General features: G+C 35.8%; 3 protein-coding genes across 3 annotated transcripts; 2 read left to right on the top strand and 1 right to left on the bottom strand.

The window, feature by feature from the left end:
- Positions 1 to 193: 193 nt before the first annotated feature.
- Positions 194 to 8,239, bottom strand: LOC128674615 (DNA (cytosine-5)-methyltransferase 1-like). The gene is made up of 8 exons (XM_053753316.2): positions 7,951 to 8,239; positions 7,668 to 7,755; positions 6,476 to 6,815; positions 5,823 to 6,036; positions 2,229 to 5,238; positions 1,784 to 1,964; positions 978 to 1,159; positions 194 to 332 (listed from the first exon to the last, which is right to left on the bottom strand). Exons 1-8 carry the CDS (start codon positions 8,097 to 8,099, stop codon positions 246 to 248), a joined length of 4,251 nt encoding a protein of 1,416 aa, XP_053609291.1. The 5' UTR covers positions 8,100 to 8,239; the 3' UTR covers positions 194 to 245.
- An 893-nt stretch (positions 8,240 to 9,132) lies between these two features.
- On the top strand, positions 9,133 to 14,837 carry SerRS-m (Seryl-tRNA synthetase, mitochondrial). The gene is made up of 4 exons (XM_053753619.2): positions 9,133 to 9,907; positions 10,430 to 10,617; positions 14,236 to 14,403; positions 14,508 to 14,837. Exons 1-4 carry the CDS (start codon positions 9,266 to 9,268, stop codon positions 14,821 to 14,823), a joined length of 1,314 nt encoding a protein of 437 aa, XP_053609594.1. The 5' UTR covers positions 9,133 to 9,265; the 3' UTR covers positions 14,824 to 14,837.
- A 108-nt stretch (positions 14,838 to 14,945) lies between these two features.
- Positions 14,946 to 20,014, top strand: LOC128674753 (uncharacterized). Its single transcript, XM_053753622.2, has 5 exons — positions 14,946 to 15,858; positions 16,020 to 16,193; positions 16,778 to 16,926; positions 17,446 to 17,554; positions 18,480 to 20,014. The coding sequence occupies exons 1-5, from the start codon at positions 15,183 to 15,185 to the stop codon at positions 18,662 to 18,664; spliced, it is 1,293 nt and encodes a 430-aa protein (XP_053609597.1). The 5' UTR covers positions 14,946 to 15,182; the 3' UTR covers positions 18,665 to 20,014.
- Positions 20,015 to 24,357: the final 4,343 nt, after the last annotated feature.

Here is a 24,357-nt window from a genome sequence, read left to right on the forward strand (position 1 = left end):
AGTGCCCGGGCACTTTTTAAAGAATACCAAATAATACCCACGGGATTCATTCCCGAATTTCGGAATAAAAAGACACATCCTCACAAACTTTCGTATTTATAATATTAGTAGCATTTCTACGCCAATAATATTCGATAACAATCTGTTGTTTCTCATGTAGCTCTTTAGTGTCATAGATTTAAAAAATGCCATATATTTATGATTTATTGTCTTTATTTTTAAAATTATGTAGAAGTTCATGATTTTTATAGGTTTTCATTACTCTTAGCTAATGCCTTTTTTATTTCCCTGCCCAAAGCAGCTCCTAATGGCGGTGGCACGGCGTTCCCAACCTGGAAGTAAAATTTATAGTTACATTGCACATAATGAAATCAGATGCGGCAATTGTAAAAAAATACAATATTGATATACAAAATCTAATATTGATGTACATAAACCTAGTAACTCATTACTTTGATTCATCCATTTCCATGCTGATTGTATATGTAGACACACAATCCATAAGTCGATCGGTTTAAATTTGTAATCAATTAGGTAAGTAATATATTGCCATGGAATTAGTAGGTACTACGAAGTACTTACTAAATCCATGATTATTTCTTCTAATTTACACGATTGTTATCAATACCTATGTAACACATGACATTTGTGTTGTATTGACAGAGTGAATGATGGATGTATGGGGCACGATCGAAAGCTAAAAGTTATACAAAATAATAATATCTACTTATATTTTTTATTTACTCTCCCCTATATACGTACGTATGTATGTATAATATATTTATATACTCTTATATTTTAGGTTACACACTGAACCGTATTTCATATATCATTATAATATATTCCGTGTCAATTTCAACCTTGACGTTGGCAAAATCATCGTTTTGGCGAACGATGGAGCCATTAATTGGTCGCAAGCACAACACAGAGACGTAATATAAAAAAATAATATTAAAAACATAAAAACCGCCGCCGACCTGTCGATGCTTGTCCTGCACGGAGCCCGCGAACAGGTAGCTGTCGGGGAAGCCCTGGCTGCGCGCGCACTCGCGCACGGAGACCACGCGCGGCTGCTCAGGGTGCAGCACGCGGCCTTGCTTGCCCATCGGTTCGGGGTCCGTCACCGTCGTGCTGAAGTACCCGTCCCACGACAGACGCCCTGACGTCACAACATCACCGTTACATAATTTAAAACAACGTCGCTTCCCGCTGTCTGTGCGCAACAGATTTTGTTTCCGAATACATATATAAATCACCAGGAAGGTTTATTTTATGTACAAATTATGCATAATACTGCACCCATGCGAAGCCGGGGCGGCTGCTAGTTCATTTATAATGTAAAAAAAAATGTAGCGTATTTTGTAAATAGTTTTAGTTTTTTATAATAAATATTTAGGACAGACAGACTTTGTATATATAAGTTGTTTCCTTCCCTTGTAAATATCACTTTCTATATACTATAAGCCCTTAAAATGTTATAAATATTTACCGTTAAACTGCTAGTAGTTTGGCAAAAACATATTTTTGTAATAGTAAGTAGAAGCCGCCGAAATTCATTTGTCCCACGGCAGCCGCTGTGACATTACATTATTGATTTATAGGGCGAGCACGAAAATTCTTGTTAACTTTAGGGAACAGTATTTGGTACTACGAATAAGAAAAATCAGCCTCAAGTTTACTACAATAAGATTCATTTTCAAATGATATGGAAAGTCTAAATTGCTATTGCAGATATTAATTATGTCAGATCTTTTTTATTTGTTTTTAAATAATAAGTACTGACCATAGAGGCCGGCCCAGTTGTTGTGCCTGTTGGCGGTGTGCGGCAGACACCAGGGGATGAGCGTGTTCTCCTGCTTGTCGTGCGCCGAGCACGCGCCGCCCGCTGCGCATGCGCACACACCGCGCAGCGCGCCCGTGCCCGAGCGCCCGTTCTTCTTGTCCGGGTACCGGTACTGCAGCACCTGGACGTCACGTTTATTTTTATAGATCAAAAGATTTTCCACAGGCTTCCATTAACTATCGGAGTAATATCTTTCTTTCATGTGCTAGTAACAGTGTAAATAATCTTTATAGTTCTCTTGATAGGTTATGTATGTGTGTATTTCGATGGGAAGCTATAATTGGTTTTTCCTAATCCGTTGTATGCTTGTTCTTCTTGAAAAAGTATAAAACAATAAATATTATTAATTTGGATTAAATATTGTAAAAACGAAACAATATCTCACCTTACACTTAGTTCCATCAGAAAGTGTCACCGATATATTTGGCAGGTCCCTCCAATCTGATCCTGACGTGGTCGGCACTCTGCTGATTCTGGCTTGAATGAGAGGGGCCATGTTCTTGCAAATGTGATCGCGTAGTTTCGCGTTTTCATCTCTGCTCCGTATCAACCGCTGGAAATGGCTTTCCGGCATCGAACCGTAGTCGATTTCGATTTTGTTGGCCCCATTGCAGATGCGGGGCAAATCGCTCATAGCGTCACGGATGGTGCAGGTCCTCCTCGGAGCGGAGTCTTCCCACTGCAGGTCGGAGGCGAAGCGCTTGCCGTCGACGGTGGCGGCCAGCGTGCAGGCGCGGCGGCTGAACACGTGCGTGGGCGGCGGATAGCGCGGCAGCCGCAACCCCGGCGCCGCCGCCAGTACCACCAGCCGCCGCCGCGTCTGCGGCACGCCGTACTGCCCCGCCTGCAGGATGCCGAACGTGCACTGGTAGCCCATGTCCAGCAGCGCGCGCAGCGTTAGCTTCAATACCATCCCCTTCTTGAACGCTACGAAGTTCCTCACGTTCTCCAATATGAAATACTTAGGCCGGTAGTAGTCGCAGTACGACAAAAAGGAGGCGACTAAGGAGTTTTTAAAGTTGGAGTATTCGCGCGAGTTGAACCGGTTCATTCCGGAGAAGCCCTGGCAGGGCGGGCCGCCGCACAGCAGCTCCACCTCGCCCTGGCGCGGCAGCCGCAGCCCGCCGCGGCTGTGGCTCTGCTGCGCCATGGCGGCCGCCAGCAAGGCGTTGCAGTCCTCGTTGAACACCGTGCAGGACGGGTTGTTGAGCGAGTAGGCGTGCGCGGCCGACTCCACGTTCTCCACGGCCCAGCGGCAGTCCGCGACTCCCGCCGCGTGCAACCCCAGCGACAGCCCACCGCACCCCGCGAATACGTCCAGCGTGCGCAGAGGGCGAACCTTCGCCTCCGCGGTCTTCGCCTCGCTCTCGACGCGCTTACTGCTCGACTTCCCCTTTCCTTTTCCTTTATCTTTTCCTCTCTCGGCTCGACCGACCTCCGTGGCGTGGTCGGGAACGTCGACAATTCGATCGGCGGATCTGTCGTAGGCCATTCTGAAGTAGAAGCGATCGGGATCGGCTTCGAGCCAGTCGCGGAGCTCGAGCTGCGGCGGCACGTTGCGGTCGTAGATGAGGTGGCAGGGGCCCACCACGGCCGCGAACGGCACCTCGCGCAGTTCGTCGCTCCAGTACACGGAGCAGAGGTCCTCGAGCTGCGGGAAGCGGGCGCTCGTGTTCTCGGGCCGGAACATGACGCGCAGCAGCAGGAAGATGTCCTGCGGCACCACGAGCGGGCCGCTGCCGGCCGCCGTCACGGCCGCGATGTGGCCCACGCAGAAAGGCTCCCCCGTATCCACGTTGGATCCCCGCAAATTGTTATCGCTCTTCCTATAGTACTCTGGATAGATATCTTCGTCGACTTTGTCGGGTTTTAATTTTTGGCTGACGTTATTGCTCAAGCTATTTAACCTATTCTTCAGCTTGAACGTGCCGGGTTTGAGGAACACGGCACACCCCTTTTTATATTCGTAGTCTTGCCAAGTCACCGAAGTCCACTCGGTCCTGTTGGCTTCCGAAACTATCTTTGATTTTTCAGCCAACTTCCCGGACACTTTGGGAATGTTTTTTGCGTCTCTCTTTGTTTTTCGTTCGCATGATGGACAAAATCGATGTTTCCTCAATTCGTTTGGGCATACCGGATCATCGGGTAAGTCTTGGAAGCGGGCAGTAAATCTTTCGTAGTATTTTTTGTAGAAGTATGTTTTACCGTCGTCTTCAAATACTTCGTCATCCACTTCTTTGCCTCCAAGTTTGAACCAATCTTGGGGCATTGTTTTCTTTTCAACATGAGCTTTTCGTAATATAGAAGATAGAGGAGCTCCGTGACAACATCTGTCTCCTAAAAACACTTCTCGCGGGTCGCCCACCTCGCCCAAAACTGTGTCTGATGACCTGTAAAACACTTCTCCATGGAAATACCCCATTTGTGGGTTAGTGTTCTCCTTCCACATGTAAACCACTCTCGCAACCAAAGCTGGAATATTCATTTGCGAAGTTTCGACCATTACGTAATCTCCTATTTGAAGTTCTGAACCCTCAATTTCTACATTTTCGTAATAAACTTTGGTTGTGTCTGCTTTAATTGGTTCTCCGATCCATTTAATTTTTCTATTATTTCCAGTCAGTTTGACTGGAATGGCATCTTCTATCTTATCATGGTGTTTCTTTTCGACCATTTGCTGGTAATCATCGTCATCGTCTGGCTCCGAATCATTTGCTTGCTCTACGGCCATGTTGGGACATAATCTTCTCACGCACGCTTTCTTAGTACGACCATGTCCGCCGAACTTGGCCATGGCCCGACAGGCATTACATTCCCCGCAATCGGGTAACTGGCAGGCTTCACAAACACCACATCTCTTCCTCCTCAATACCAATTCATGGTTTGTTTTATCAAGTTGATTAGAAAAGAAGCTCTCAAACGTTTTTCTTACGAGAGGGGTTGTGGTAGCCTTTGTCCATGCTTTTTTGTCCACCTTTTTGTAATCAATTTTAGTTCTAAACTTGCGTTTACCAAATTTTATACCCATAAGTTTTATTAATTCTCTCATGCACGGTAATGTTATCAACGGGTCATCATCTTCATCAGCCTCTAAACTGACTACTTGATCACAAACAAATTGTGCATGTTTATGTAGCATTTCTTCACTCATTTTTTTATCATCCAATTCTGGAATACTGGCTTCTCTCAGTACTTCAAGCAAATCTTCATATGTTGGCTGCAGATAGTGGTACTCTTCTAAATATTCAACCACAACTTTACTCAACCAGATTTTTTCATATAAATTGTTCATCAAAGGTGTATATTCTTCACTAGGCTTCAACAAGTTGTACTCTCCAAATTCAGAAGAAAGTGTTATACAGTTTCTTTTTCCACCATCAAACCCATGGATGTACCTAAAATTTATTCATACAAGTTCAGGTTACTAATAAAAATAATGAAAAAAAAAAAACATTTTTGGCAGAATGAAAGGTTTTTCCTTAACTATCACTTGCCTGGTAGAATAAACATAGTAAAAACAATAAATAATCATAATATAAATCTTTATATATTTACTCATATGTATATGTTTATTTTTAATACTTATAGTCTTCTCTCATAATAATTTGATGGAAAAAAATTTTATAATAGTTTTTATTATTGAATCGCATGAAAGTAAGTACCTCATAAATGAAAAGAATACAAAAAAGATAAATGTACAACAGTGACTTATCCTATGTTGAGAACTATAAACCAGCGATATCTTGAGAGGACATGCATACAATAGAAAGCTAGTTAAACATAAAAACATACAAAGAGAGACATGAAGAGAGAAGACTAAAGTATTAAAATAAGCATATACATAAGAGTTCAATACATAAAGATAAATAAACAAATATTTATAACTAAGTAAAAATAAATATGTTTATTCTTATCTCAATATTCACACTAGAGGAGAACCACTACCAATTCACACTAGGGTGCAGCTAATAATAATTACCATTCAATAATAGGGCCCACATCTTTAACTGGCACAGATTCTTCATCAATATCTGGTGAATCAGAACAAATAGACTTCAAATATCCAGACATGAAGATCCGAACATCACTTTCTATGAGACCTGCATCTATAGGACAGAGATGGCCTTGTTCATCAAAGATGGAGAACCCAGTTATATTTGTCTGAGGTCGCTCCATGACATCTCCATCATCACCTTAAAATTTTATTATATGTGTAAATATTTTTTATAGCCACAATAAAACTTTGTTGGTGTAGTCTAAATAAAATTGCAAAATAAGTTATATCAGATTATATTCACACTTAGACATCTGTTTGATATTTAGACGGAACATACAAAAAATAGCTATTATTGCATGAAAAATAAGTCAATAATAAATTATCCACCTAAACTTTCCTCAAGAATCATATTATCTATTGGTGACAACCACATAAAAATAGCGAACAGACAGACTGGCAGACAACTTTGTTTTATAATATTTTATCTACAATACTATATTGTGGAAAAGCATTATGAAAGCTAGATAAGTTTATATTAGAGATCCCCCATGAGGCTGACATAGTCACACAAAGGGTGCTGAAGCCTTGTCAAAAATTTAGAAGAAAAAAAATCTACAATATAAATAACAACTTACCAGCTGATAAGACAAGTTTTTCATTAGTCAAAGCAACAAATTCCTCCTCAGCATTCTGAGGATGTCCTTGGTAAAATATAATGTCAGAGTTATTTAAAAATTGTCCGCAAATCATGCATTTATCTAAATTCAGTTGAGTATTAGTTTTAATTATCTGATTATCATCTGTGGTGTGCTTTTTTATTACATTTCCTTCTGAACTGTCATTATTTTTTATTTCCTTCATATTTTCATTAGACCCATTCAGGTCAGTCCCATCATTATCAGACTTGTTTAATGCAATATCTGCTACAGTTAAGTTATTGCCATTCTTATCAACATCATCTTTTTTGAGACGTTTCTGTAAAGGAATATTGAACATCCTTACAAACAAAAAGTATTTACAGTGTAAACTCTATATTATGACACTGAAGGGACTGTGAGTTTTATGGTGAATTAGAAAAAAAACAAATTAGTAATTGTATAAAAAACATCACATCTTTTGAACACTTTGCAGTTAGTTATTTTTATCTGGTGTCTTTTGCTGCCCCAGAAATTTATTTATTTTACTCATATCTTGAGATATTGAGGCATCTTGGTGATAAAAGACTACAAGTTCAACAATCCCAATTTGTATGTAAAATAATAAATTTCTTAGACACTGCTACAGTCGAGTTTATTACAGTTTTTACAGCTTTTTATTAATTGTTGTCATTAACCTACCAAAGCCAAGTGATATCAACAATTTAGAGAGTTTTTTATTAAATCAAGTGTTGTTACATAGAGTTTACACTGTATTGAAACAGATAATCATTTTTCTTATTCAGTGCTGGAAAGAAAGAAATTTCTGTAACTGATATAAATCTCTGTAGTCACATCATCATTCTAATCCTACTAATATTACAAATGCGAAAGTTGTGAGGATGTAGGCACATCCTCACAACTTGAGTAACATATATAGACATATGTTACTCTTTCATGCAAAATCTACTGGACTGATATTTATGAAATTTGGTACACGGGTAGAACATAACCTGGAAATATACATAAGGTACTTTTTATCCCGAAATACCCACGGGAGCGAAGTCCTGGATTCCAGTTAGTAGAATACATATTTTGGTAGGTACTTATTAAATGTTATTTAATTTTAGTTCAATGATAAGGTAACAAGATATCCCATTAAATGAAAATTAAACATCTGAAAACAACTTACAAATTGCCCCGCAGTTTCGCCATTTATAGGACTTTTACTTCTACTTCTTTTCTTGATCACTTCTGTCACTTCTGACATCTGCATAGACCTTTAAACACATTAACCAAGATTTTAACTTTTGAACAAGGACAACAAATGATATATCATATCATTTGTTGTCCTTGCAGCTCCATGCACAGCGTGCATGTACATCTAGAGCAAATTGAGCTGTACAAACAATTGTATTATTACTGTTTTTATTGTCATTGTATTTTTGCATATGCAAAGCTTAAAATATACTTACTGTTGAAGTGAAGAATCAGGACTAATTTCACCATGCTCCTGAGTTGGTGACCCTGTTTCATTTGAAGAAGTGTCAATGTGGACAGGGAGTTTGCAATCATACTTCCTGTCCTCAATAGTACTATGATTTGGATCAACGTATACAGGCATAATTATTTATAGATCACAATACAAACATCGTTAAATTACACGGACAAAGAATGTACAAAAGACTAAGAATATACAAAAGGAAAGTTGCTTGGGTAGGTAGGTAGGTACTTAACTAGAGTAAACAAAACTAACGGGCGGGAAAAATGATGACATGACATTGAGTTGACAGATGACATCTCAATCGTAAAATGTCGGAAACATACATAAAAATATTGAATGTACACAGTTGCAACCAATGGTTACATTACAACACAAGTGGAGGTACAAGTGTAAGCAATGGAGTTAGTACGTACTTCGTGGAGTACTTACTAAATCCATGGCTTCCACTTGTTTCCAAATTCACACTAAAAGTATCGTTAATTAACGTTATTTCCCTAAAGTTAAAATTGGTAAGACGGGTATCGATACTAAAATTCACAAAATTCAATTATATTACCAATTAACGTTAAAAGTATCGTTACTTATTTCGATTTAGTTCTATTGAGTTGCAAGATTCTACCCTAACAAACATACACAAGTACATTGGAAGTTTAATAAAAGCGTTTTCCATAATATATTTTATACACACACATATTCAAAATGTACTTACCATTTTACACCGTGCAGACCTGTGTAAAATTCTGGCTCAAGAATAAAGCGAGGAGAGCGAGATCTACGAAAAGAAAAACATAGCGTAACAAGCTTGCCATACTTTTCTCGTTATTGGTATTTGAGTTTACCGGTATTTTTGACGTGACAACGTCTTAAATTAGGTTGCGGCTGGGAGTCACTTATGAAAAAGTAACCGGTAACGTTACAATGAGTCACCGTGGGAGAGAGACGCAAGGCATTCGGCGGGCCTCTCTCTCGTTCGTATATTCTACTGAGAAAAAGACGTTGTCACGTAAAATCTTCGCCCGTAAAACCGACTTTACAGGCAACCATTTTTTTTTAAGTATGGTTACCCAGCTTATCGTTACCTTAGCCGCTAACGTTAACTACATTTGACAGTGGTAACGTTACGAAATTTTTAACGGTTTATATCAAGCATATATAAGAGTAGAGTACCTACCTAGGTGATCTTCCTACATACCTAGTAATTTTATAGGTAGGCTACCTACCTATTCATATAATTTCATTCAGTATCAGTAGTCTTGCGGTGCTTGCCGTTTGTTTACATTGTTGTTATGATCATGTATTCTTCAAGCGTGAAAAGATTTTTGTTTCTAAATCAAGCCTCTAGAAGATTTCGTACATTTTCTACATCCATTAGTAACTTCAAACTTTTCAATAGTGAGATACCTGATATTGACATAGATTATTATTGCAATCCAAAAAATTTGCAAGAAATAGAACTAAATATAAGTACACGTAAAGGCGTTGGAAATATAGGACAGGTCATCGATTTACATAATGAATTAAAGTGTATGTCAAAATCCAATAGTTCATACAAAATATTGATGCATGAATTTCAGAAATTACTAATGAGTTTACCAAATAGAACCCATCCAATTGTGCAACAATATAGTGAAGATCCACATTTAGTTCAAGAAATAAATAAAAAGAGAGATTTTGGAATACATACCCCATTAGAGTTCAGTGAAATTACAAGACGCATGAATTTAACACGGACTGATAAGTTGGGTCATACATGTGGTCACAAAAGTTACTACTTTCTAGAAGAGTTAGCTGAATTAGAAGAAGCTTTGCTGAAGTATACTGTGTCATTCCTGTTGAAAAATCAATTTAATATGCTGTCTGTTCCTGATATCCTTCCCAGCAATATTTTAAAGAGCTGTGGAATGACTGTAAATAGTGACCGAACTCAGGTTTGTGCATATGGCTTCATATATATATTTTTAAAAAGAATTAGTGTGTATTGTTACACATATATAGGGGTTTCCATTAGGAGTATGCAAACTTTTAAACAAATAAAACACACTGATTGGTATTTACAAATCCTCCTAGGGAACTAAAAAGAGGAAAATATCAGTCCTAAATGGTTTCAGTGATGCTGCAGTTATTTCTTGTTTATATTGTTTTAAAGGTTGATTTAATTACAATTTAATTGATATTTAAATAAATAGACTTGGGCCAATATTTCTGTAGTTATCTCAAACATACAATGTGTTTTTGTACCCAATAATAATAGAACTCCATCACTCCATTGATAAATTTGAATTGTTTTGATGACTTTTTTCAACTTTTTTGTGAACACCTTTCTGGGATTTTGAGTTTCATATGTTTTAATGTGAATCAGACTCGGATCACCTCAAGTCATGTATTTAACATGTGTCATTTATATGTATAGTAACTTAAATTTTACACTATTTATTATTATAATGTTTTAGATATATTCATTAGATCCTCATCACCATGGGCCTGATTTGTACCTCTCAGGTACTGCTGAGATGTCACTGGCTGGCTTGTTGATGAATTGCATGCTCTCCAAAAAGGATTTACCTTTAAGGCTTGCTGCTGTAAGTAGGTGTTACCGTGCCGAAACTTCAAGTATTGTAGAAGAAAGAGGAATTTACAGGTGTGATTCATAACGGTCCACTACTGTTATTTAAAAATGAAATTTTTCAAAAAAAAAATCTTCCATTACACTCAAAATCATGAAATAACAAAGTAAGCTATGTTTTACCTACTGCTTGAATGAAAGTTGGTACCAATGGTGCCAGTGGTGTACATGAGTTATGTAGGTATTTGATTTGTTAGGCATTTATAGGTAAATATTTAATTGGGCAACTTCCATTCAAGGGAATTATACCTTTACTTGCAGGCTAGTTGTGCTGCAAAATATTTTAATATTCTATTAGTTTTCTCCAGCAATAAGATTAAGTCACTCTCATTCTTCAAATCAATATATATATATATATATATAAAACTAGCGTTACTGAGTGACTGACTGACAGACAACATACAGCCGAAACTAATGGGCGTAGGAAGCTGAAATTTGCCATGTAGGTTCCCTGGGGAGTATTTTTGGAAATTCCACCCCGAAGGGGGTGAAAGGGGTCAAAAATGTTTATATGAAAGTTCTACACCGTTGAAGATAGTGACTTGAAAATTTGGATTTTAGTTGTTTAGAACAAATTAATGACCCTCAACCCCTTCAAAAGGGGGGTGAAAGATTGTATGGGACTCAATACAATTTTCAAGAAAAAAGCTGAAAATTGGTAACATCGTTTTTAAAGTGAAAATAATTTGAAATGTTAGGTAAGAGGAAGAAGAAGAAAATATAATAATGCATTATGTATCTATTTTAAAAAAATTGCATCTCTAGGGGAATGATGTAGGAGGGTCATTATACGGTATTGGTATTTTCAGTGGCCCCCGAGAAAAAGTATGTATTTGAACTAGTAATCAATATGTGGCAACTTTGCAATATGTATGTATGTATAATGTTATGGGCCAGAAGATTAATATAGTTAAAGTTTTATATTTATTATATTTTATAGTTATTATATTTTATTTATATAGTTATTATATTTATTTATTATATTTTATATATTTTAAAGTTTTATAGGCCCCAGGGGAAAATGTGCAGTCAGGGGAGTGACATGATGGACAATGTAGTGACAAAAAGAAACAGGGTAGTGACATTCTCTTAGTAAATTTGTATGTGAAATAAAATTTTAATTGCTATTGTTTATTATATTAATAAATAAAATACTATCAGTCCAAATATGAAATCTGATTACAAACAAATTAACAAAAAATATCAAATTTACATTTTTCAGCAGATCGGCAGCTTTCGTGTTAGGGGTCATTTTCTGCCTATCTACACGCCTTAACTTCTTTTGATACTTCTTTACCTTTGCTCGCAATCACATTATTTCATTTTTCGTTTTTTAATAACTCTATTCCGTATTTTACGACGATTTTTGGATCGTTTTTAGCAGCTAGTGCAACATTATTTTGTACTTAATATGAATACTTCAGGAAAAGATGCAGCATGTTCATCATTGTCAGATGAAGGCGGCGTCACAGGGCAATATGCAATAGACTGTATTTTTAAACGATCTCTGTACTTTTTAGTTTTCTCTCACCATATTTTTCTAATAGTTCGTTGTTCCCATTCAGTCATATCATTAATACATTTTATTTGTCCCTTTTCCTTCTTTCTTTAATATTTCAGTTTTTCTTTTTTTAATTTAATTGTTCGACCTTTGCGCAACCTTTCAGCTTCACGTTTCTTTTTCAGTCTTTCTTCTCTCGTTTGCTTATTTTTTTAGCCATTATTCTTGCTTATGTACACAAGCAAGAACTGAAACAAAATATTCTTTATTTTAGTTCTTGCTATTGACGTTTGTGTACATATAAAAAAATCAGCCAATTGGACTCGCGCACCAATTTTGTTCCATTACTGATCAAAAACGGCAAAAAATTACATTTGTTGTATGGGAATAATTTTATTCTGTTTTTAGTATTTGTTATAGAGACAACAGATATACAGCATCTCTGAAAATTTCATCTGTTTAGCTATCATAGTTCTTGAGATACAACCTCGTGTCAGACAGACAAACAATCCGACAGACATACTGCGATGTCTTATTAAAAGGGTCCCGTTTTTACCCTTCAGGTTGGCGGAAACAGAAACACATAATCTGTGAAAATTTCAGCTATCGTTCCTGAGATATAGCCTGACAGACGGACAGACAGACAGCGTAGTCTTAGTAATAAGGTCTCGTTTTTATTGTTTTAAAAGACCAAACAATACTAAATTACATTTTTAGTCACTTCCCTGGCTTTAATGTATCTCCCCTGGTATTCAAAATGCCAGGGGAGTGTCGCCAGAATAGTGACAAAATCGCGAATAACCTCACAACACAGCTTAAAATATATGTTCTTCCATATTTTCATGCAATCTGATGCCTGTGCTCATAATAATTATTGTATTTTATTAAAAAATCTAAGTAACAATAAAATATAAATAAATACACTTACCAGGGTAAATACTGCATCGACTGGCACAAACACAACGACGCAGTATCGGTTGCTAACACGACGCTCATTTGTAAATCCGCTTTTGCGATTGGCTTGTTGTTATGTCTACTTGTTTCGATTCCAGGCTGTTATAGTTATTATCGTCGTTATTCTGAATTTATGGTCGCCAATTTTGACAAAAGTTTGCCAGGTGGAGGTGACACTACTTTACTGGCTCTTAAAACTTTGTTTATTATTTATACGTTAATAATTTCTTGTTTGCCTTTATTGAATGAAATTATGTTTAATTTTTAATTTAGTTATTTAATTATTCCAGAAATATAATTCTAGGATTTCAATAAAAAGTGTAAGGATACAAGTTTATTAATATTAGGCAACGGGGCATGCCAGGGAAGTATAATTTTTTTTTTAATTTTTGATCGTTTTTAGTCCGAAGTGATATAGTTGGCGTAATTTATAGACGCAGTCTAAATAAAACACGAGATTATGATTTACTTTTAAGATATAACATACTAAATTAATTCTTTTAGTGTAATATTTCTGATGGGCCGTCTAAATACAAATACCGTATAATGACCCAGGAGTAAACATTTAAATGAAACTTCATTATTTTTGAAGAAAGACCCGTAAAATGTTTGATTTACGTTTGTGGTTATTAAAAAAAGGGACGTAATACGTCGTGGAAAATAGGACGGCACGTATTACAGAAAGCGGAAGAGGGAGAAATGTGACGGAGACACGTTGTTAAAATGGGCGAGGCAAATAGTAGGAAACGGGGCGGGCCATCCCATTCCCATCACGTTTTATTATTAATATGTCCCATATTGCGAAAAACGTGATGGGAATTGTCCCATTACATATTGATGTAGATAGTATACGGGATCCATATGTGGAAGGAAGCGGGAAGCGGGATTGGACAAGTTGCGGGACGAGACATGTAGCGGGAAACAGGAAATTGTATTAAAGATGAAAAAAATACGAATTTGAATCATATATGTTTACCAGTCTTACAGAATATGCGATAAAAAAATGACCGAGATTTTACTATGAAATTCACGCGGACGAAGCCGCGGGCAAAAACTAGTATAGTATATAGATGGGAGAATAGAACTTGGAATAGCACATGTACTTTTAAGCCAGTGCCAATTTGTAAGGGGAGTGGAGTCCCAGGAGCAGCTAGTATGATATACATTATACGTTTCAGAGTTCATCAATTTACTAAGGTAGAAATGTTTGCCGTGTCCACACCAGAACAATCAGAGAGTATGCTGGAGAATTTGAAGAGTTTGCAACAAGAACTATTTGCACCACTTGGCTTCCACATGAGAGTTTTGGACATGCCACCTCATGAGTTAGGAGCACCTGCTTACAGGTATACAATTGAAAATAATATTCGTATCTTGTAGTCATAATAACATAATTGCTTTTGTACATTTCATAGTCACAACGTCATAACTAAGAAAGTATATTTTCCAGAAAATATGATATTGAAGCATGGATGCCAGGCCGTAACAGTTATGGTGAAATATCCAGTTGCAGTAATTGTACTGATTATCAATCCAGAAGACTAAACATTAAATACAGAGATGGCAATACCTTGAAATTTGTACATACACTTAATGGGACTGCATGTGCAATGCCAAGAATGTTGATTGCACTCCTTGAAACTCATCAAGATCCTAAAGGAAAAATCTATGTACCGCATATTTTACAACCATTTATGAAAGGGAAAGCTTTCATTGGTAAAAATACAGTAGTTCCCGAATTAAAGTTGATGAAAAAAATGAAATAAAAATTTCATGTCAATTTATTATTTTTATTTTACCGAGAATTTATATAGGTACATAGATTGTTATATATCCCACAGCCGCACAATAGCTTATTTCGTATTTGGACACTTTGGACACTCGCATTTCAAAATTATAATATGGATGATATAGTGCGACCGCTCCAACACTATAAACTCATTATGAACTAAACCCTTCTTGACCGAGAAATACGGCTTTCTTACGGAGAGGCTTTCTTCGAATTCCAAAATATTTTAAATACCTATACGTACTAACTGTCATATGATCTCTGTCATGAAACTAATTTCAATCTAGGAAGTAATTGTCATTGACTGTTATACCAGAAAAAAAACACTTTATAAAAATGTGTTTTATGCATTGCTTATTAATATTATGTATATTTCAATACGGTATCGCAAAAGACACACTCCCCGTATTCTTATTAGACCATAGTCAAGTTTTAGGCAATGTGTTCGTTGTGCCCAACCCATTTCTGAGAACTGGAAATATTGCGTTTTTGGAAATGATCAACCATGCTGTGAAGCAGTCATCTGTTCTCATCATTTTTGTGGAAGAGCAGTTTTGTACTGAAGATATAAGTCGTAAAGACGGCATGGGTACGCCGTATCCTAGCCTGCGTGAAGATGTTTTGAAACACAGGGTCAAATATATGCCTAATGTTCTTAATCCAATAAGTATAATTACGCAAATTTTGGAACCGTCGCAAATGAATGTGTTTGTGTTAAAACCTGGTCAGAAATTTGACAGAGCAATAGATAAATTAAAGTTTTTCTATGTTTTTTTTAAAGACAATAAACGAGACGAAACGAGAATTGAAGCTCTACGCCGCCATAATTTTGCTATTGATACAATTTATGAACAAATCCAAAAACAATCGAGTGGACCTGTAGTTGCCATTTATACAGGCAAAGTTAATCCAATTACATCTACCAGCCCGCGTAGTACTCCGGGAGAAAAACCATACGCTGATAGCACTATTGTGGAACTGGCGTCTGAAGGAGGTCTGTTCCGTTTCATAGGTAAGTGATGTGAATGATGTTGCTGTTTCATTGACAAAGTTGATAAAATTGTGGAGAAAAGGTAATTTTTATGCACCCTCTGACAACTAATCAGGGTTTTATGATTAACGTACATACATTTATATATGTTTTATTGAAGGTACCTACTTATACACTTGCAGGAATGAAGTTGAAAAGACCACCTCTGGCTCGTTCAATTGTCTCTGACATGCCAATAATTGTGTCAGAATTGCGCTCCAAAACCCACACATCGGAATTTCTTGAAACTTACATAGAGTTTCATGGTTTTAGATTAAGGTTCTCTTTTAGGATTTTGCCTAAATTCTGGTACCTGGGTAAGTGTAACTATGTATTTACGATCAAGGTGTGGACCAGGCGATTGATTAGTTGGACAAGGGCAGAGATGGGCAAAAAGTAGTCAGATGACTAAAGATTACGACAAGGTACAATTCGTACACGGACGGATTCGAACGGACGATTACAACCTTGGTATTCGCGTTGCTGAACTATCGATAGTTTCACTATCGATAATTCAGCCACTGTAGATGGGCTATAGATATATAGATTCACTAGATAGGCCAATCGATAATATTGAACCGTGATGAGGAATAGATTATCAATACTAATATTAGTTTGCTCTGCAATATTAGGTACATAAACTCGATAGTAATAATTTTACTTAATAAGTACAGAAAATCAATAGTATCGATTTAAGTACTACTAATTTGCTGTACTTATTCGATATACAATCGATAGTATGCAAAACTATCGATACAATTGCTGTTTCTAAAACTATCGATAGTTGACTATCGAACGGTAACACTACTTGAATGGTTTTTTGAAATTCTACCTATTATAAAAAGGTTCTTGAAAATGTGTACATTGCGTGTATTTTGCCCTACCCTCTCCTTGATTTCAGATAATGTAACGTTGTTAGAAGGAGAAGAAGAAGTTGGGTTTAGAAACTATAACATCAGGGTACCCATAGATCAATCTTATTATTGTGACGAGCCTATGACGCTAGTTAGTAGAAAAGACAGAAGCATGGTCAGCATAACAGCGTATCAGGTATTCCTATTATGCCACAATCAAGCCGAATCGATGTCCACACTAGCTTTCCTAGGTTTAAAATAAACAAATTGAGGTTTTGGCCGCTTTTTTCAAACTTTAAAAAATCAAGAAAGACTTAGGTAGGTAATGGAAAAAAACATGTTGATTAAAAAGCCAGGAAAACGTGTCATTATATTTATCAAATATTCTATCTTGTTGCCATGGAATTAGTACTTAGTAAGCACTCCGGTTGGACGAAGTACGTATTAAATCCATGTTGTTGCTTTCGATGTTTGACAAAAATCATGCAGTTTACTTGTGCGCCATCTGGTCATGCTCGTCATAATATTGCATTGTCAAGCGAACTGAAGCGCGAAGAGTAAATTTATGACCGTGCAGTTAAGCTTTGAGAAGAAGGGAATTCTGGATTTGGTATCAGTACTGAAGATGTATTCCAAATTTCTGATAATCACAGGGGGTCAAAATTAACTCTCAAGATTAGGCTTGCAATTAGTGTCTTATTGATAATTGTTTCAGATGAAGCCGAATATTCCTATTTCTAATGAAATGTTAGCACAGTTACAGATTAATTTTGATCTTGCTATTATAATAGAAATGTTGGAAAGTTTGGATATGTCTAAACTCGGTAAGTTAAGCCTTGCCACGAGTGAGTTTTCTCCCACAGCTTTTCCCTGCCATTTCTCTAATAAAAATCTGTGAGGAGACATTGTGAGGAAAATATTTTCAATGTGTAACCCTGTTAGGTACCTACACAACGGGATTTTTTCTCCCTGTTATGTGCTGTGTCAAATCGCGGTGTAATTAAATGGGAACAAACGACAAACCGTGTTTTATCGGATAAGTTGTTGTTGGGGGGCTTTCTCAGTATGTTTTCCATCACCTGAAGTAAATGATGAAACTCAAATATTTTTATTGCAGTCAAATTCAAATTCAAAATTCTTTATTCAATTTAGGATGATATACATCACTTATTGACGTCAAAAAAATTACTTAAACTAATTAAGGCTTCCAAAGCGCAAGTGAAGAAGAAGCGGCGCAACAAACTTCACCGCAGCCTTTTCTCCAAATTAACAAATATAGGTCTTATACATATATTAAAAATTAGGAGGACGAATTTACATCATTATTAAAAATGTCAAAATTTGAATACATAACTGTGTAGTACAAGGTATAGATGAGATGGCGCTTACAATACAATAGTTTCAACAGTTTACGAATACTAGCGATAATACGAGTATTAGCGTGATACTATGCTCGTCTATATATTTTAAGTACGTACTTAAGTGGGTACGTACAGTAACTCGTACGTACACGAATACAAGGTAATAGATTAATATTTTTTACAAAATTATGTATATTTTATAAACGACTTGTTGGCCCACAAACTTAAAATCTATTGACAAATACTACTTACATACCTTTAAAATTTCATCAAAATCAGACCAACATGGTTCGAAAGTTATCGCGTTACAAACATAGGTACTTACTTCTAAAAAATATATTTTTACTCCAAGTTGATTTATAGACAATGTATTTTTTCTTTTATTCAGGTACTTTCTACAACGTTTGCAAATGCAACCCATACTACGATATACATCTCTTATCAGGATTTTTTGTATCAGGAATTCTTTTATTCGCTATTTTCTTATCAGTGGCGTGTCTCTATAACCTTAAGACAAACGACCGCATGGATGACGCTTACGGCAAATTTCTTATCATTACGGCAGAAGCATAAGTTACATATCACTTTCACTACATTAAACGAATCCGCTGCCCTTTGTCTGTCCATATTTATGCTTAGATCTATAAAATTACGCAACGGATTTTGGTGCGGGTTTTTTAATAGAGAATATATAGGTAATATATTATGATTTTACCCTCGCGAAGCCGAGAGGGCCGCTGTTCCAGAGGCCAATTATTATTCTCCTTTGGTGCCGTTCATTTGTTACCACTTCTCTCATAGTAAATATTGATTTGTTATTACAGTATTTATTTTTTGAAATTATTTGGTACGCCATTTTTACATCATATACTGAATAACAGTTTAAAAGTAGAAACGTAAAACGTAAATAATTATTTGGGCAACAACATTTGGCCGGCAAAATTTGGCAAGCAGAGTTCGTCACAATAATATATCCCGTATACATTTTATATATTACAAATACTTTGTTGACCATTTAAGTAATTGAGAACAGGGTTTCTCGGTGGTATATTACTATAGTGTATCACTTTTTTTTATTTAGTACCTATATGTATAGGTTTATTCATATTTTTTCCCAATAGCAGGTAACCTCTCCCGGCGACTGGGATGAGACATAGTTGCTAGATTTTTTGTAAAGCGAGGTTTTGAAACAATTACTAAAACAGCAGGTAAAGTTTTTTTTTTCATGTTATTTATAAAAAGATAATAGCAAAATTTTATTGACGATTAAGTCTGGCAAAGCAATACATCTAATGAGAAATCCATGGATTTAGTAAGTACTTCGTACAACCGGGTACCTACTAATTCCATGGAGAAATCAGAATAGGTATTGTTTTTTTTTGTGCTCTGTCAAATCTTGTAACATTCAACTTATCTAATGATAATTACCTAGGTATTATTTGTAAGTTTATCATATGGTTAGTATATGATAAAATTGACATTTGTAAGCTATAAACAATTTTAAGTTTATTTATTTAGCTATTAAAAAGAAGCTTAGCAGCTCGCTTTTTTGAAAACTTTTAAAAAGTTACTGTTGTTTGAAAATATACAATTGTTTGTATAAATTTGTTCAAATAAAGTTAAGTATGTTTAAGCAAAGTTAATTTCGTTTTTAAAACTAGATACAGTACTATTGTCTTAATTTTATAACTAGGTGCTTATATGTATTCAATTTAGTTACCTATTATAGAAGCGCAGAATTTATATTTCTGTAATCTAAGGATAAAAAGGAAAAAGATAATAATTTAGTTTTCAAGATTATAACGTTTAATGTTTTAAAAATTGACTAATTTTACTTTATCGACATAGAAGTATGATATACTTACCTATCTACTTACTTGTTTGATTTTTTGTAATACCAATATTTACCAAGAACACACGCTAAAATACACCTACACAAAGTAATTTCACATTACAATAAAACAGATGAGGAACACAAGTTATTTCCAAAAATTGATTTAGTCTGATTTAGAAATAGTAGGTTTTAAAAAACGGTCAAGTGAAGAAACATCACTTTAGTCATTTTATAACTTGTTATAAAATGAGCAAAGTGATGTTTCTTCAAAAAAAAGTTACAAATAAAAAACAATTCTTACAGCTTCAAGGGTCATGTAAATTTAATTTTGATATGCGTCCGCATTTCTGAGAAAAGGCCTTGGCAAACAGACAAAGTGGTCCTTTGTGGTCCTATAAGTCTTCCGATTTTACCTTTTGAGGTACAGATGCCTATAATAATATCTATCTGGTTGAAGCTATTAAGCCTGAACAACATTTAAAAAACTGAAACACCTGGTGTAGCATCATAATAGAACAGCTAAACTAAAACTAAAATGGCTCCTTAAAATCAACATCCACTAAAATTAATCTTGAAAATCCATTGATGGATCTTTTTCCACTTTTATGTCAACAACACAAAGATGAGAGAGAGAGTGGAGTGCTCCAACAAATGTGAATTGTGTAGTTTTCATAGTATATGTAGAATACAACAAGATGTAGGAAAACTAATAAAACCTGATATTTGACTACATTGACTATAAAGTTCATAGAGTGTACAAAAATTCCCCGTGGACCCGCAGGTGGTGGACGGGTCTTCGCAGCTCGTATGGGACTACGCTGGGACTTTGAGATTGGCGGGAAAACAGGGCGTTAAATTTTGATATCCTTTTCAAAAATTCATATCTTTATATTCCTGTGTAGATATTATAAATAATATATTGTAGTATAGTGTATATATCATTGCCAATAATTTGTAAGTGAGTTTTAAGCCTTTTTTATTACTTATGGATTTGGAGCCGGACCCGGATCGTCCGGATCCGAAAGATGATTCAGGAGATTTTGCTGATACTACCAACAGCATCTTCAGCAAACCGATGTTTTTTGTTGATGAATATGATCATTCAAATATTGCAGAGTTTGTTAACATCAAAAACAAAAAGAAAGAAAAGAAAAATTATCTAATTCTTTCAAAACCAAACATACAGATAAGCAATTGTCAATGCGGCCACTGCAGCAGGCTCTGGTGTCAGAAAATTTTATTTTAAATAAGAAAACGCCTAATATCGCGGGTCCCCCCTTGGAGCACCTAAAGTAGCTGAATTTCCATATAGAACATTTTATATGCAAACTGACCCTGGTCCATATATGGCACAAGCAACTCTGATATCAGAACCCATGTCAGGTACCATACTGCATCCCCTGAAGTTTGGCAGCTTTTTGATGAAGAACGGATTAGGAAATATTCTTCAGGACGATATTAAACGAATAGGGAGGAACCGCATTTCAATTACTTTTAAGACATGTAGTGATGCCAACAATTTCTTAAATGTAATGTCCAAAAATTTAGATTATAAGGTTGCCATCCTAACATTCAATATTTTTAAGATGGGCTTGGTTAAGGGAATCCCAGTAGAATGGACCCATGAGGATATTAAAATGAATTTACGAATACCGGACGGGTATGGACCAATAGTTAAGTTCCGCAGATTGAGTAGGAGGACTGTAAACTCAGACTCAGTTTCATGGACTCCTACTCAGTCAGTGGTCCTAACCTTTGATGGACAGGCCTTGCAGTTTATTCCTTCTTTTCAAGCATTCCAGTGGAACAATATATTTTTCCAACTATTCAGTGCTTCAATTGCTACCGTTTTGGTCACACTAGAAATAACTGTAGGAGTAAACCGAGATGCAGCAAATGTAGTGGGGAACACAGTGGGCTCTCGTGCCTGGTGACTGAATATGTCTGTGTCAATTGTTCTGAACCTCACATGGCAACAAATAAGCTGTGCCCTGAGTTCAATAGGCAAACAAATATCAAAAAACATATGTCTGAAAACTCAACTTCTTATTCATCTCACACTGATATTCAAAAGGCAGCAGGAAACCTAAGTAGTACATTACATAAATTGTCAATATGGCTCTCGGAGCATAATCTTTCGTTATCCAAATCCAAAAGCACAGTAGTTGTATTTACTCGTAAAAGAAAAATTCCATTGATAAATGTTTCAGTTAATAATGAAATGATTCCGGTGTCTGATAAAGCTAAATTTCTTGGACGCTTATTTGATACTGCTATGAACGGTAACGCTCATATTAACAATGTGATCACAAAATGTGAAAAGAATATAAATATAATTAGAGCTGTTAGTGGAGTTTGATGGGGATCACATCCTAGTATACTTAAATTAATGTATAATGCTTTAATAAGAAGCCTATTAGATTTTGACTCTATAATATTTTGTCTTGAAAATAAAACTGCAGTTCATAAATTAGATTTATTACAATTTAAATGTCTTAAGATAATAACTGGCAATGAAGAGTACAAATGCACTACAAGTCGAATGTTCCGAGCCTCCCTTAGCGTTACGTAGACAATATCTTTCCGATAGGTTTATTTTTAAAAATCAACAATATACCAATCATGCGTTAAATTCAAAATTACGTACTCTCAGTGACACCATTAATGATCGGAATGTATTTTGACGTAAAAAGAGCATACCACATTTGATATCTAGCTACAGGAGATTTGAAGGCCTTCAGTGCTCAACTTACAAATACTATTGTCATCCTGTGTTTTCATACGATTACGATACTTTAATTTTTGAGCCAAAAGTAAATTTGTCCCTAGGCATTGTTAAAGGAACAAGATTAGCAAACTCTACATTTATCTCGTATCTTAAAGATTTGGATTCTAAACCTGAAGTATTCTATACAGATGCTTCTAAATGCTTAGACCCTAGTAATAATAGTGTACGAGCTGCCATTTTAAGACATTCATCAGGCTATTTTCAACTTTTTAAATATCCAAATTTATTCTCTAACTTTATAGGAGAAGGCATGGCTATTCTTGAGTGTATTAGATATATTATTTTGAACAAAATTAAAAACTCTTATGTTTGTTCAGACTCGCTTAGTTTTTTTCAATCAATTTTATCAAATCCCTTCAAAAAACAATCTTCTTGTCCTCTAGCCCTTGAGGTCATGTGCCATTTAAAACATTGTCATAATTTAAATTTACATGTCACTCTAGCTTGGATACCTGGTCATTCGGGTATCCAAGGTAATGAATTAGTCGATGGCTTGGCAACCTTAGCAGCATCACAGGGAAATGCTGAAAATGACTTTGTCTACTGTCAAGACCTCCTGGTAGTTCCACGAGAGTATCTTTTGAAAGAATGGAACTCTACATGGGAGAGGTCTAGTCAGTCAAAGGGAGGACATTATCGACGCCTTAATGCAGAACTTTGTCTAAAACCTTGGTTTTCAAAACTGATTTTTGATAGAAGAGTTACTTTTACCATATGTAGACTTAGATTTGGTCATTGTTGTATTGCTACTCATTTACAAAGAATCGGTGTTCTTAGTGAATATATATGTGACTGCGCTTTAGTTGAAGAAGGTGATATTGATCATCTTCTGTTCAGATGTCCAAAATATGACTCAAATCCTCTTTACCAGTTCCTTATAGAACTCCGTGCTCCTCTTCCTTGTGATTCCTTTACTATCCTATCCTTTACAGATTTTAAATATTTATAATATTTATGTTTAAAACTATTTATTTACCCTTACATTACATATGATAATATATGTATTTATTGCTCTCATTCTTCAACACCGCCAAGTCCTATCCTATCGTCCAGTAACAATGTAACTCGACACTGGCATAAATAAGCTCTATTGAAGAAGTTTGATTGCCACAAAGAAGAAAAGAAAAAGAAAAAAAAAACTACGCTGCCGACTCGCTGTCACACTAGTATGAATGACTACTCAATACAAAAGACTTGGCTGTATGGGCTAGTACCCTTTGCCTCCTCAATAAAACGAGGGAATAAACAAAAAAAAATAGTATGTCTACCTGCCACTGGATGATACGATACGTGAACAATATTTCTCTCTTATTATTAGTTTAAAATTTTCTTGCTAGAACAACGTTATCCAACCAGAAATAGTCTTTTTTTTTTTCATAAACTACGACAGGCATAAATGTTTTATGCCGAGCACATACATAGCTGATTAGGCACTAATTATAGGTTCTATTCATATTTCTGTAGGAGATACTTTCTAGCTGGAGTAACGCACACTATAGTAAGTAGGTGGCAAGTGCTCTAGGCGATAGAAATAAAATCTCAAGGATTTCGAGAACATTGGCATTTTTATATTGTAAACAATTAATTTGTACATACAAACTGGTACAATATAAAATATTACAAAATTTTGTAGAAAATCTGCGA

The sequence above is a fragment of the Plodia interpunctella genome, chromosome 13, assembly GCF_027563975.2.
Source record: "Plodia interpunctella isolate USDA-ARS_2022_Savannah chromosome 13, ilPloInte3.2, whole genome shotgun sequence".
NCBI lineage: Eukaryota > Metazoa > Arthropoda > Insecta > Lepidoptera > Pyralidae > Plodia > Plodia interpunctella.